Source organism: Oryctolagus cuniculus, chromosome 7 (genome assembly GCF_964237555.1).
Source record: "Oryctolagus cuniculus chromosome 7, mOryCun1.1, whole genome shotgun sequence".
In the NCBI taxonomy this organism is placed as follows: Eukaryota; Metazoa; Chordata; class Mammalia; order Lagomorpha; family Leporidae; genus Oryctolagus; species Oryctolagus cuniculus.
In genome coordinates, this window is record NC_091438.1 from 49,975,099 (window position 1) to 49,989,122 (window position 14,024).

Consider the following 14,024-nt stretch of genomic DNA (forward strand, 5'->3'; position numbering starts at 1 on the left):
TGCCTCCTTCTTGTCTTTTTTTAGCACTGGTTATTTGCATATTGGCTTTCCTAGTATTATCTCCAGACTTTTCCTCTTGTGATCCCACTCTTTAACATTTGTCTCTGCACTTCAGTCTCTTCCATCTGACCTCCCACTTTCCTAGTCTCATGCTACCCTAAAATTCATGTTATAAATTTTTAGTTTAAAAATGTTCTTAGATCTAGGAAATATTTTGCAGGTGCTCTTATTTTGGTGTGCTAATTTCATGTCCAAATTATCTTTCTGCAGTTGCAGTTAGCGAAGGGCTTACTCGGAATGTTTGCTTGTTCCTCCCTCCCTCAGAAACATATGCTTATTTGTAGTCTTGGGCTGGCTGTGATCCTCCGCCTTCAGCTGCGGCAGACTCCGGATTCGCAGCCAGGAGCGTCAGGGAGGCAGGTTGTTGCCCAGCTATTGTCAACGGCCACGGAGAAGCCACTCTCCCTTCCCTCAAGCTCTCCCGGTGGTGGGTGCCGAGAGGACCTACCTGCAAGACCGTGTCTCCTGCATCAGTGATGTGATCCTGATCACACTTGCCAGGTTCCTCCACTATAAAGGGTACCATACCATTATCAGTTCCACTCTTTAACATCTTTTACTCCTTCACTTTATGCCTACTATTTCCATTTGGTTGTTTAAAAATACCTCGTTTCACGTTGGTAGTATCTACCCTTAGGTCTTGTACTATATTTATTGTTGTAAAGTTCTTGATTTTTCTGTTCTTTTGTGTTAATTTTCTGCTGTAGCAGTTTTAAACCTCAGGTGTGTGGTTCTAAGCTCTATCTCCATGGGGTGTGTGACTGCTGTGGCTGGTAATGTGCTTTGGGAAAAGGACAGCTGTCCAGGTCAGCCCTGGTGAACTTGAAGATAGAAAGGAGGTGAGCCTTAAATAGGAGAGCGAGCCCCAGCATCACAGATCCACAGCCATTTTACCATTTAGCAATATCCCTATCTTGCAGTTCCTTAATGAGCTAATTTACCTCTGATCCCTCAAATGGAAAAATCATGTTGAGATGGGTGATGATGACACTCCCTAGGCTGTCATCTACTGGCTGTGAGGATCTGAAGGGGAAGATGCTTGAGGCTTCCTGGTCCCTGTCTGTTGGCCTCACTAGGCTCTGTCCTGCCTTGGTTTTTATCCCTAGCACCATCTGGTTCTTGCCTTTAATTTCTGCAGGAGGTAGTAGTCAATAATGGATCCAAGGGGGGAGGCATGATTAGAACAGCCCCTGACACAGCATCCTACAACCATACCAGCTACCAGCTGCCCTCACACCAGGTCAAAGCCTCTCCATTGCCCCAAGGACTTTCCCTGTCTGTGTTGCTAGATTTCAGCTTCTATTTCTAGTTCCTCTAGGGTGATTTTGGAGAAAGGAGCTCTTGTTGTTTCTTGGCAGGAACTAGAATGTATTATTTTTGGTACAAAATCTTTAGAACATGTAGTCCATGGAGGTAGGAGAATAAATCCTGTTAAGGATTTGGTCTTTACCCGAAGAGCCACTGAAGATTAAGATGGGTGATGACATCAGATTTTACTTTGATGAGATTACTCTGGCAACTATGAATATTTGTCGATCAGATTAAAGGAGAGCCAGAGTCAACACAAGGAAACAGTTAGAAGGTCCTTAGGGTTGCCCAGGTGAAAGATAAACGGTGGATTAAAGCAAGGTGATGGTAGAGATGAAGAAAAGTAGATGAATGCTACAGTACTTGTGTAAACTGCTGGATCTTGATGATAGACTAGATTTATAAGGCAATCACAAAAATAGAAAATAGCAAATTTAATACTTACATTTTGGGTTGGCATAACTGAATGGACATCTTTTTTTTCTTTGGGAGAATGGGAAGGGAATGATCAGTTTTGAGCATGTGCACTTGAGACGGCTTTGAAATACCCTGAATAGATAGATGTCAAGCTGAGCATACAGGCTATGGGGTTCAGAGAAGACAGCTGAGCTAGATAGGTGACTGGTGTTTATAAATGGATGAAGTGGCCTTGAAAGTTCAGAATGTGAAGACAGGCTGGGAATGAGCTTTGAGGAACTCAACATTTAATGGCTGTGGTGCACAATGGGCTTAAACTGTGTTGAAGCTGCACCCTCCAGGACCCAGCATGCGACTGTATCTGGAGACAGGGCCTTTAAAGAGGTGATTAAGGTAAAATGAGACCACTATAGTAGGCCCTACTCCAACCTGAGAAGTGTCCTTGTCCGAAGAATGAACAAGCTGGCGCCACAGCTCACTAGGCTAATCCTCCGCCTTGCGGCGCTGGCACACCGGGTTCTAGTCCCGTCGGGGCGCCGGATTCTGTCCCAGTTGCCCCTCTTCCAGGCCAGCTCTCTGCTGTGGCCAGGGAGTGCAGTGGAGGATGGCCCGAGTCCTTGGGCCCTGCACCCCATGGGAGACCAGGAGAAGCACCTGGCTCCTGCCATCAGATCAGCGCGGTGCGCCAGCCGCAGCGTGCCATCCGCAGCGGCCACTGGAGGGTGAACCAACGGCAAAGGAAGACCTTTCTCTCTCTCTCTCTCTCCCTCTCTCACTGTCCACTCTGCCTGTCAAAAAAAAAAAAAAAGAATGAACACACAGACATCAGGGATGTGCATGCACACAGCAAAGACCAGGTGAAAAGCCAACAGGAGGGCGGTTGTCAGCGATCTACAAACCAAAGGCCTCGAAAACCAAAGTCTGTGCATCGCATCTTGGAATTAAGGCCTCTTGGAACTGTGAGGAAGTAACTTCCTGGGGCTCAAAACACCCAGTCTGTGGCACTGTTATGGCAGCCCCAGGAAACTAATACTCTGGGTTAAAAGATTTGGGGGGGAGATGCAATTTGTGAAGATAGAAGATAAGCTCCTAGAGGGTTTTTGTTTTGTCAGAGTATCTTGTCACAGAAACCATGGCAAGTATTTCAACAAGGCGGAAACGGTCTACAGTGCTGAACTCTGCTGAGTTCAAGGTGAGACCTGAAAAAGATCCTCTGGCTCTCGTGACTTGGAGGTCACCAGGATCCGTAACAAGGACTCTTGGTGGAGTGACACGGCAGAAAGAGGTGAGTGGCAAGGGAAGAAAACCATGAAGACAACTTCCCTGAGACTGGGCCGTGACAGGCAAGGGGATGGGGCATTAAGATTTTTTTTTAATGAGAGACACTTGATCTAAGTGTGGGCAGAGAGGAACAGTTGGTCATTTTCTGGCTGGTGGAGGGTCCTTGGTTTTTAGGCAATCCTTGCTTCCTACTATAAAATGTCAATTTGACTTACCCTATAACTAGTGCCATTTACTGTCACTTGGTTGGCTGGTGTTCTATTTTCAGTGTGGTGGTGGGTCTCACTTTAAAGCCATTGGTATTTTAGTGACAAGTTAGGGAGAAAATTCAAAGGGCAGTTGCTACTCTCTAGAAAAAATGACAAGTCTTCTCCTGTATTTCCAAGTTTTATGTTGAAATACTTAAGCCATCTGGAGTTTATGATATAGGGTGGAAATCTTTCCCAAAACTGATAGCCAGTTATTTCCAGGCCATTTTAATTCAACATATACTTTGAGTATTTACTAATTGTTTTGGGTGCTACAAAATATGAGCTAATCTTAAAAGCCTCAATACCTAGGCAACGGTTAAGTAAATTATCCCAAAGAGTGCAACAGGAGGTGCAACACAGTAAATTTCAAAAATCCAGCCAACAGCACCAAGTGGTAATGTAGGAAACTGCAAATTATGGGGGAAGGTAAGTAGGGCTTCAGTGAGTAGACAGCCCAACACAGAATACACACTGGCCTAGAGACAGTTTCAGGCTCTAAAATGGCTGACTCAAGCTATATTTGAAGAAGTCTAACTTAATAAAGATCGGAGGCAAAAAGTAGAAGTTGTAGGTTTATTACAAGGTAAAGTCTATTTAAAAAACCTTCAAGAGATTTTACATAGAAAGTTTCAATCCACTCGTATTCTTCACTATCTCAATGAGCAGGGTTTAATACAGATGTTTAGGACAGTGTTACCATTTGAACAGGATATGGCTCAAAGGCATTTAAATCCCAAAGTCTTTTGTTAATGGCTAGTAGATCAATGTTAATGGTTCATGGAGACTTGATCTGAGGCAGCACAACCAGAGATCTATAGGTCACTGGGGTTTGTGCCCTTAAGGTAGTTCTCAGGAGAGGGTTGGTGGCATAAGCCAAGTGTGCTTCCTCACTTGCCACTGTAATCGTCCCTCTGCAGAGTTCCACTATCCTCATCAGACAGCAGACTAAAGGGATCTTTAGTCTTGGACTAAAGATCTTGGACTGTGAACCTCCAAACTAAGCCAAAATAAACTTCCTTCCTAAGTAGTGTCTCTCAGGTACTTCAGTTAAAGTAATAAAAAGCTGATGCAGATAAAATGCTCATCTGTGAGTAAAATTTTGTGCTGTCCTCAGAGGGAAGGGCTGGATGGCATCAAAGACGTGTGTGGAAGAAAAAGAACATCTCTGGGATCAACAGAGTAGGTAGCTTCTTTTCTTTCTTTCCAAACAACAATACCTCTTTGATGGGAAGAGTGAGGGATTATAAAAGAGAAGAAAGATTTTCAGGGACGTAGGAGGGCAGTGAGGAGGTGGGCAAGCAAGGCAAAGGGTGGCGCTGCTTCAGGCAGAATGTGCTCTGAGGGTTTTTGGATCTCTAGTGTTGTTTTCCCTACTTACCAGGAGGCAAGGATGCATGGTCCCAGACAGAAAAAGCCCATCGGGCTGCAGCACAGCAGACAACTCCCTCAAATGGTCAGCTGTGTTCCCTTTAGTTCCTTGCTACAAGGCTTCTCTCACATACCCTGAAACATCCCTAACTAGTTCTATGTACTCTGCTATCAGAAATGAGAACAGCATTCTAGAAGGGTCTACAGCTTTTGCAGAGTACCCAATAAAGCTTTCTTTGCATTTGCTAACATCTCACCTATTTGCATTTACTTTGCTGTGTTATTCAGAAGCACCTTGTAGTTCAAGTTAGGTTTCACTATATTCTTCCTTTTTCAAATTCTGATTCTGGCTCTAGTTGCAGAAGAAACTTAAGATGCAAGTCAAGAGGTTAAGGGCTGGTGGGAAGAGGAGTAAAGAAATACAAATGTATGATCTGATAAGTCTCCTTATGATTGAAGGGTGAAGGAGTCAAATACAACAGGAAAACCTAGTGCTAAAGGAACTACCTGCTTTAGAAAGTCATGGTTCTGGCTCCAACTGCAGTAGCTAATAGCCAGGATGGGTCCCCTGCACTGCAGGGTGAGAAGAGGCATTTATGGCACTCTGGGAGTTGAGGGCCTCAAAGCAGCAGCAATCAATAGTCAGCCCACTCTGACACTTCCAAGAAAGTGTGAAGAGCCACAACTTACAAAGTCTTCCCTCAGTACTTCTCTGGTGGTTCTTGGTCCTCTACCCTCTCAAATTCCACTTGTCACCTTGTGCCAGCTTTGTGTCATTTTCATAATTGATTTCTCACAGCTAAACTGCATTAGGCGGGTAGGAGAAGTCACATTTGACCCACCTCTAGGTCACCGTGCTTTCTTCCAGACCTCGATGTGCTGAGCAGTCCAAAAAGAAGGGGGTAGGGAGGAGTGCCACCTGTCTAGTTCAAGAATCTTTCTTCTCAGCCTCCACCCAGGTCCTGTCTTTTGAAGGCATGGAGGGATGAAGGTGCTTCCTTCTCCCAGAGCCACCTTGTACTATTACTTCTCCCATCTCCTTAATCCAAACAGCCCTTCTCTCTGTAAAGGAGGGGAAGCAAACTAGATGTAGGGGAAATAAAGCAATGAAATTCTTAGAGGTAGAACATTTATTATTATGCAAGTAGCAATGCAAACTGGGGCCCAAGGGCTTTCCAAAACAGGAGATTTCATGGAAAATGTGTATTATCTTTTAATTCTACTTTCCATGGACTTTCTGAAGTAAGCTGGTAAATTGTGTGTCCCTGTATTACAGGTACCAAATCAGAGTAATATACCCAGCAGAATAAACTCAGGATTCAGAAAACAGACCGTCTCAGAGGGCCACCAGATCTTGACTCCTTGCTGAAATACTCTGACAGTAGCTCTGGGAAAATATCTTATTAGCTGTTTGCTGAAAACTGGATCTGATGCTGGGCCAAATGTTAAGGCACCAGCTGTCTGGAGGAGGAAGAGGAAGACTGTGAATGAAGGGCAGCAGCCTTGCTTCTAGGAAAATAGTATCTGAAGAGGATGGTCAAGGAGGCTATTTCATCACGTAAACTGATGTTACCAAAACTGGCAGGTCTCTAGTTCAGAATTATTGTGATAACTACTCCAGTATTGTACCTTAATTCCCTTTCACCACATCATAAATGCGCCCAACAGTACCATTGTTATGTGATGCATTAAAACTCGTCTAATTATGCAAGTACATAAAACATGACTTCTCACCAGGCTTCACTAGTGATTTAAGTGTCTTGAAGAACATCACTAAGTGGATATATCTCAGTAAGTAAAAAAGATGGAGTTTCTGTATGACTGTAAGATATGAGGATCAATTCAGTTCTTTCTGGTGATTTTGGACTTAGCAAAATAATTCAAATAATGCTAACATATTGAAGAGGTCACCAGAAGAAAATACTGGTTTAGCCAAAGTAGATTATAACTTAATGATCAGAGTGAACTTCACATACTGCCTTGTAACAACACATCCAAAAGGCTCAGAAATAAAATAGTTCACTGATTTAGGTAAAGGGTTTGTTTTAGAATGATGGGCTCAGAATTAGGCTTTGGGCCGGCGCCACGGCTCACTAGGCTAATCCTCCGCTTTGCGGCGCTGGCACACCAGGTTCTAGTCCCGGTCGGGGCGCCGGATTCTGTCCCGGTTGCCCCTCTTCCAGGCCAGCTCTCTGCTGTGGCCCAGGAGTGCAGTGGAGGATAGCCCAAGTACTTGGGCCCTGCACCCCATGGGAGACCAGGAGAAGCACCTGGCTCCTGCCATCGGATCAGCGTGGTGCGCCGGCCGCAGCACACCGGCCACAGCGGCCATTGGAGGGTGAACCAACGGCAAAGGAAGACCTTTCTCTCTCTCTCTCTCTCTCACTGTCCACTCTGCCTGTCAAAATAAATTAAAAAAAAAAAAAAAAAAGAATTAGGCTTTGGTCCACTGATTGGAAGAGTCGCTAAGGAAGTGATGTGAAAAAGATTCAACACAAGGGAATTTCAAAAAGTTCATGGACAGGTGGAATTAAGACAGTTGATGGGGTTAAGCAGCTGCCTGGAATGCCCACAGCCCCTATTAGGGTGCCCACTGAGTTCTGGCTACTGTGTTTCCAAACCAACTCCCTGCTAATGCATGCTGAGAGGCAGTGGATAAGAGCTCAAGTGCTTGGCCCCCTGCCACATACATGCGAGACCCAGATGGAGTTCTTCAGCCTGGCCCAGCTCTGGCAGATAATAGATCTTTTTTTACCTCTCTGTTGCACTGCCTTCCAAGTAAATGCAAGTTTATTTTGCTACATAATAAGACTTTTGTATGTATAAATTTAAAATTGTTTTTTGAACCCAAATACTTAACTTCATTTTCCATGAACTTTTTGAAGCTACCTAGTACATTACAAAATGGCAATTGTTCCATTACTTCTCCCCTACACGTATCTTTTAATCTGCAGGCATCCAGGAAGGTTTCGGTGTATACATTAGATACAGACAACTTGGAAAGTGTTGGCTTGTGGCTCCCTAAAGAAGAGTAGAAGGAAGAAAGTGGCAGGAGAGGGTACGGCCTTGGATGACAGAACAGCACCAGAAAATGCACCAGATTATCCCCCTTGAGCTGAGAAAACATACCATTAGATAACACACAAAAGGATACATGTAAGTTGGGATGCCTCGTGCTGCCAAGTGTTTCCGAATAAGTCGCTCAGTACCATACCAGTTAAAATCTTTTGTGGCATGTCCAATACGTGGCAGATGAACACTTGCTATTAAAAAAAAAAAAAAGAGATCATGACATCTTCACTCATCAAAAGTTCATTGATGGTTACAAAATACACACAGGAGAAAATAACTGAAAGTTCCACTCAAAGAATACAATCACAATGCCAAAAATATCTGGGGAGGGACTGTAATAGGGGAAAAAATGAGTAATTCTATTGAGCACAAGGAGCTGGAGGCTCTGCGAATAAGGAGATGGAAGATGATTGATGGTGGAGTCACAATTAAAATAAGCAACGAGTATCTAACAAGCTAATCAATTCCATAAACATTGAAACACTTGGTTTAGAAGCTAAACTCAACTCCTTTGGCAGACAGTGTATGTTACTGGGGACTACGTCTCTCCAAGGGCAGAGACAATAAACAGCACATGATCAAGTTACTTCATCTGCCCTGCTCTGCTTCCTCATCTGTCAAATCACGATAAAAATACCCAGCAGATGGCGATGGTCCGCAGAGATAATGGGTATAAAAATGACTCGCAAAGGAAAAGCTGTAAAACAAAAGCTGAGGGGTTTCTTACTCCCGTGGTTTACCCTCACCATGCATGCTGAATGGGGTCTTAAGACTTCTCACCTCCCTTCCAAACTTAAGTCACAGTTCATTGACACCTGAGCAAGGTGTTAAAAGTTTACCTTTCTTTTTCTTTGCTGCTAAAAATATCTTCTTCAGGCCCTCTTCCAGGGCTGCCATCTTAATGCCAGAAAGGACATTGGAGCGATCACGGTGCTGAGCCACGACCAAGGCCAACTAGGAAGAACAACCATTAAAGGAGTGCCATGAGACAGCTATGTGGCCACCTGAGGGACCTGCCCATGGAGGGGACACAGCCCTTTATGAATCCAGCTCTTGATGTTCTGCCTCCTCTACCCTACTAAATGTCTGCCCTCATGCCCCATCATTTCCATTCTGATTTTCTGGTAACTTTATGTAGGCCTTTCTTCCTTTTTAAAATGACATTAAGGGGCTGGCGCTGTGGAGCAGCAGGTAAAGCCACCGCCTGCAGTGCCAGCATCCCATATGGGTGCCACTTTGAGTCCCGGCTGCTCTACTTCTTTTTTTTTTGACAGGCAGAGTGGACAGTGAGAGAGAGAGACAGAGAGAAAGGTCTTCCTTTGCCGTTGGTTCACCCTCCAATGGCCGCCGTGGCCGGCGTGCTGCAGCCGGCGCACCGCGCTGATCCGATGGCAGGAGCCAGGAGCCAGGTGCTTTTCCTGGTCTCCCATGGGGTGCAGGGCCCAAGCACCTGGGCCATCCTCCACTGCACTCCCTGGCCACAGCAGAGAGCTGGCCTGGAAGAGGGGCAACTGGGACAGAATCCGGCGCCCCAACCGGGACTAGAACCCGGTGTGCCGGCGCTGCTAGGCGGAGGATTAGCCTATTGAGCTGTGGCGCCGGCCCGGCTGCTCTACTTCTAATCTTGCTCTCTGCTATGGCCTAGGAAAGCAGTAGAAGATGGCCCAAGTCCTTGGGCCTCTGCACGCACGTGGGAGGCCCGGAAGAAGTTCCCGACTTTGGATTAGCATAGCTCCAGCTGTTGCAGCCAATTGGGGAGTGACCAGTGGATGGAAGACCTCTCTGCCTCTCCTTCTCTGTGCAACTTTTTCAAATAAATAAAACGATATTAAAACCAGAGTCCAAAGCATGTACTTCTTCCCCCTTTAACTAAAAAAATTATGTTTATATATGTATAGAAATATGCATAACTATTTCCTCAAACATTTATCATTTCTATGGTACAAACATTCAAATCCTTCCAGTTTTTGAGAGAAACACAGTCCATTATCTACTGCTGCTCTACTGTGCAACAGAAAATCAGAACTTCTTATCCATATCTAACTTTATAATACAGGACCATCAGTCACACTCTCCCCAGCCCTGGCAACCCCCGTTACACTGTCAACATCTACAATAAACTTTTCTAGCCACCACATGAGTGAGATTGTGCAGTTCTCGTCTTTCTGTGCTGGCTTATTTCACTGAATGTGATGACCTCTAGGAGTTGCATACGTGTTGCTGCAAATGACAAGATTCCATGCTCCGTTATGACTGAGTGGCACTCCATTATACAAATGTACCACATGTTCCTCACCCACACATCAGCTGACGGACAGCTGGGTTGGTGCCATCTCTTGGCTATTGTGACTAGTGCTACCATAAACACAGGAGTGCAGATGTCTCTTTGGCTGATCTCCTCTCTCTTGGATATATACCCGCGAGGAGGACTGCTGGATCATATGGTAATTCTATTTTTAATTTTCCAGGAACCTCCATAGTGAAAAACATTTACTTTGTAAATGCTCTCAAGGGTAAAGAATTTTTCAGAATCTTAGGAATTAACAGGACTTGGGAGGTTCTTGTATCCAAGCCCTCCAACTGATGCCAGAGTCAGTCTACAAGCCCTAGACAAGCAGTCATTCCATTCTGTTCAAACAGTTCCCAGGAGGACAAAATGCCAACTGTCTCCCTACACAAACCTAAGTGGGACACAGCTGAGGGTGGCAAGGGGACTTCTGGGGTAACATTGTTACAATCCCATCAGACACGGCCCTGGGCTTGCTGTAAACCATTTTCTTGAGTCACCGAATGCGAAGTTTCTCATGCATAAACTGTGACACTCTCATTGCTTAGTATTTTAGAAAGTACTGAGTGAGTGACTAAACAAAAGGAACCATTTTGTTGTTGGCCACATAGACCACCAACCTCAAGGGGATGGGTCTTTCAGCCCGGTGCCTAAATTTCTTCTTTTGCAACTCAGTAAGATTTGGCTCAAAATTCAGTATGGATTCAGGCCCTGGAAAAAGCTAGGCAGGAGTGTTAAAGCTCCTACTAGGCCTCCCGAATGACAGGCAAGCAGGAGACATTTGAGGTACAAATGCGGGACTGCAGTGTGAACAGGAAAGCTGGGTGGTTTCTCTCCCCGTCTGGCTGGCTTGAAGGCACCATCTTACACAGAAAATGTTCATATAGTGATAGAACCCTCAGTTTCAAGTCCTGTTTTCTTACCCATTCAGTGATTGCTTATTGCTCATTTCCTCTGAGCTAGTACTGTGTGGGGTACAAAGGATAAAAGAGTCTGATATACGGGAGGGTGTAGGCCAGGGGGTGGGATAGGACAGCTTCCGGGTCAGTGGGAACCTGAGGGATAGGGGAAAGGCAGTGGAAGCAGTGGGGCCAACCAGTTTGTGCTCCCCCAAAACTCAAATGTTAGACATTGTTAAGATAAGGCCTGCCCTTGGCCAGCACCATGGCTCACTTGGCTAATCCTCCACCTACAGTGCTGGCACCCCGGGTTCTAGTCCTGGTCGGGGCGCTGGATTCTTTCCCAGTTGCTCCTCTCTGCTGTGGCCCAGGAAGGCAGTGGAGGATGGCCCAAGTGTTTGTGCCCTGCACCTGCATGGGAGACCAGGAGGAAACACCAGGCTCCTGGCTTCGGATTGGCGCAGTGCGCTGGCCATAGCAGCCATTTAGGGGGTGAACCAACGGAAGGAAGACCTTTCTCTCTCTCTCTCTCACTGTCTAATTCTGCCTGTCAAAAAAAAAAAAAAAAAAAAAATTGAGGCCTGCCCAATCTGGCTGTAGTCACGAAGAGAAAATCTGGACACACAGGAAGACGCAGGGATGCACATCCAGAGGAAAGGCCATGTGAGGACACCGTGAGCAGACAGCCATCTATCCGCAAGCCACAGAGAAAAGCCTCCTAAGAACCCAACTCTGCTGACAGCCTGATCTCAGCCTTGCAGCTTCCAGAACCGTGAGGGAATACATGTCTCTTGTTTAAACTGTTGCGATGGCAGCCCTGGCAAACCAGTGCACGGTGGCAGAGGCCAATGGAGGCAGGAGAGGTTTAGAGAAGTTGATGTGCGCCAGATCTTAGCTCTGGTAAGAGATGTGATAGTTCTACTTACCAAATCTTGACCTTTGCTTCTTGACTCCTTATCATCAATAGGAAACAGAAGGACACTTCCCAGACTCAAGTCTGTAGTAACAAAGAACAGAAAGAACGTGAAGGTCACTGAAAGGGGACCAGTCTGGTTGCTCTGTACCTTGCCTTCCTTTTCCAGATCCACTTGGGTTTCAACCCCAACGCCCTTCAGAATATTTCACAGGCTTTTCTCCCTCTTCTGGCCTTCGTCAACACCTCAGCCAGGTACTCATGCACATATCTGAGTGCTAGTGATTTCCTAATTCAATGCCCTTCCAGTGTTACCAATACAGTATCCCTGTAGGCACTGGAGAGAATGCAAAACCAGAGCTCCTGGGGGCTGGGCAGGGAGCGCAGTGGGCTAAAATTCCTTTGAAACTCTTGGTTTGTCTCAAATCATTCAAATATTGCATTCTATTATATCTATATAGCTACTAGTATATACTTTCCCTGTCCCATCTAAATCAAATAATATGATGCTCTAGGTTAATGTATTACTTTAATTCTATGGCTTTACATAACTCAGTTTAAGCTTTTTGTCCAAAAAAAAAAATAGATGGAAAAAATAGATTAGAAACTCCATCTTTTAAGCCATTCTAAAATACTGGGTCTGCTATACCATTCCAATCTCCCAAAGGACAGACTGTTACCCATCGGTACAGTAGGTGTTCTGGTGTTACAAGAAAGAGACACAGTGAGGGAGCCTCACGCCATTTCTACCTGTTCACATTCATCCCGTATGTTCTGGCCCAAAATAATGTTCACTGTCTTCAGGAAGTCCACAGTCTCATCTACTCTGCAGAGCCCTATTTCAGCCCTCCTTCAGAGGAACGTGCACACGCATCGCCACCTCCTCGGAGAGCACTCAGACCTCAAGTCCATGCAGTCAGGTCTTAGTCTTCACGTTCCCTTCAAAGTGCTCCAAGGTCATGTGACTGTGGAACAAATCCAGTGGCACTTCAGGGTCTGATTCTGTAGGCCACTTCTCCTCCTTGTACCTCAAAATACTAGATTCTCAAGGTTCTCACATTTCCCTGATAACTCCCCCTGTGTCTTCTTGCCTCAGCTCCTAAGTGGAGGTGTCTTCCATGGCGTGTCCTCTGCACTCCCATTTCTCCCTCCTGGTTTCTAACGAGGACTCCAAACAGTGATTTCTTAGTCTGTGCCTCTGGCTCTGACCTTTCCTGAGTTCTCTGCTTTTCCAACTGCTCAATCGATGTCTGTTTCTCGGCTGACTATTTCAGCACGCATTCAACTCGTCCTGGTCATTTATTTTAATAGAAAGAATATTCACTATTCACTCTATATCTTTGCATCTGTTTCCACCCTACAGAACTGGGCAGAATTAGGAAAAACAAAGAAATACGGAGGATCCTTTTCTACTGGACAACTTTATTTAACCTCTCCACTCCATCAATTTTATTTCTTTTTCCATTTTATGATTCCTGAACATAAAAGGAGATACCCCTTTTGTTTCTCTATGCCAAGGGACATTACTGTTTGGCTTTCCAAGTTCTCTTGGCTCCAGATAGCTTTATTTCCATCGCCACGGTGCTGTATCCCAAGCTGCACTGACCTCCCACACTCATGTTAGCATTTTAACAGTGTGTCCACTTTCTCTCCAGCAGTCTCTGATGCTCTCATGAGATATTCCCGTATGAAGGAGGGGTGACTTGGCTAAGTAATGAAGCCATCATCATTCCACTGCTTTCAGCGTGTATGCAGAGACTGACACTTTTCACAACACTTGCACAATCATCATCCTCACCAGCGTCCCGTGAGGGAGGTGCAACAGGTATTATTCACACATTACAGATGCGATAACAGCCAGAGAGAAGGAAAAGCACGGCCTCAAAGCCACATAACAAGTAGCTAATGATGTCAGAATGCAGTCTCCAGCCAGTTCTGCTCCTCACCTGGTGCCTTCTAACCCACAGGATACTGTCCTGAGTGTCCTCCCTGTCTTGGTCCATCCCTAATCCTTCCTTCTGCCATGCTTCTTACCTTTCATTTTCCCAGCCAGCTCATATACTTTTCTTGGCTCAGCAGATCGTGTTTCCAGAGCTGTGAATAAACCACCTCTGCCCCAGCGGCCGGAGTCATCTGATAGAAGAAAAAGAAATTTTTCATCTTCGGGA

The 14,024-nt window shown here is 45.4% G+C and overlaps 1 protein-coding gene and 1 long non-coding RNA gene across 10 annotated transcripts in view; one reads left to right on the forward strand and one right to left on the reverse strand.

Moving 5' to 3' along the window:
- LOC138843099 (uncharacterized) overlaps positions 1 to 5,725 on the forward strand; it is a 29,650-nt gene extending 23,925 nt beyond the window's left edge. The window contains exons 2-3 of the long non-coding RNA XR_007924313.2: positions 2,900 to 3,070; positions 4,432 to 5,725. This is a non-coding gene — a long non-coding RNA (uncharacterized lncRNA). The remainder of the gene's footprint in view (positions 1 to 2,899; positions 3,071 to 4,431) is intronic.
- A 72-nt stretch (positions 5,726 to 5,797) lies between these two features.
- The window catches only part of CHD1L (chromodomain helicase DNA binding protein 1 like), a 73,934-nt gene continuing 65,707 nt past the window's right edge, over positions 5,798 to 14,024 (reverse strand). For 8 of the 9 annotated variants that reach the window (XM_051858744.2, XM_051858746.2, XM_070077785.1 and 5 more), the window contains 5 exons: positions 13,891 to 13,989; positions 11,870 to 11,940; positions 8,597 to 8,711; positions 7,840 to 7,948; positions 5,798 to 6,209 (listed from right to left, as the gene is read on the reverse strand). In XM_051858744.2, the coding sequence (XP_051714704.2) occupies positions 6,131 to 6,209; positions 7,840 to 7,948; positions 8,597 to 8,711; positions 11,870 to 11,940; positions 13,891 to 13,989 (473 nt within the window). In that variant the 3' untranslated portion in view covers positions 5,798 to 6,130. The remainder of the gene's footprint in view (positions 6,210 to 7,839; positions 7,949 to 8,596; positions 8,712 to 11,869; positions 11,941 to 13,890; positions 13,990 to 14,024) is intronic. The other variant, XM_051858745.2, reaches the window with a different exon arrangement.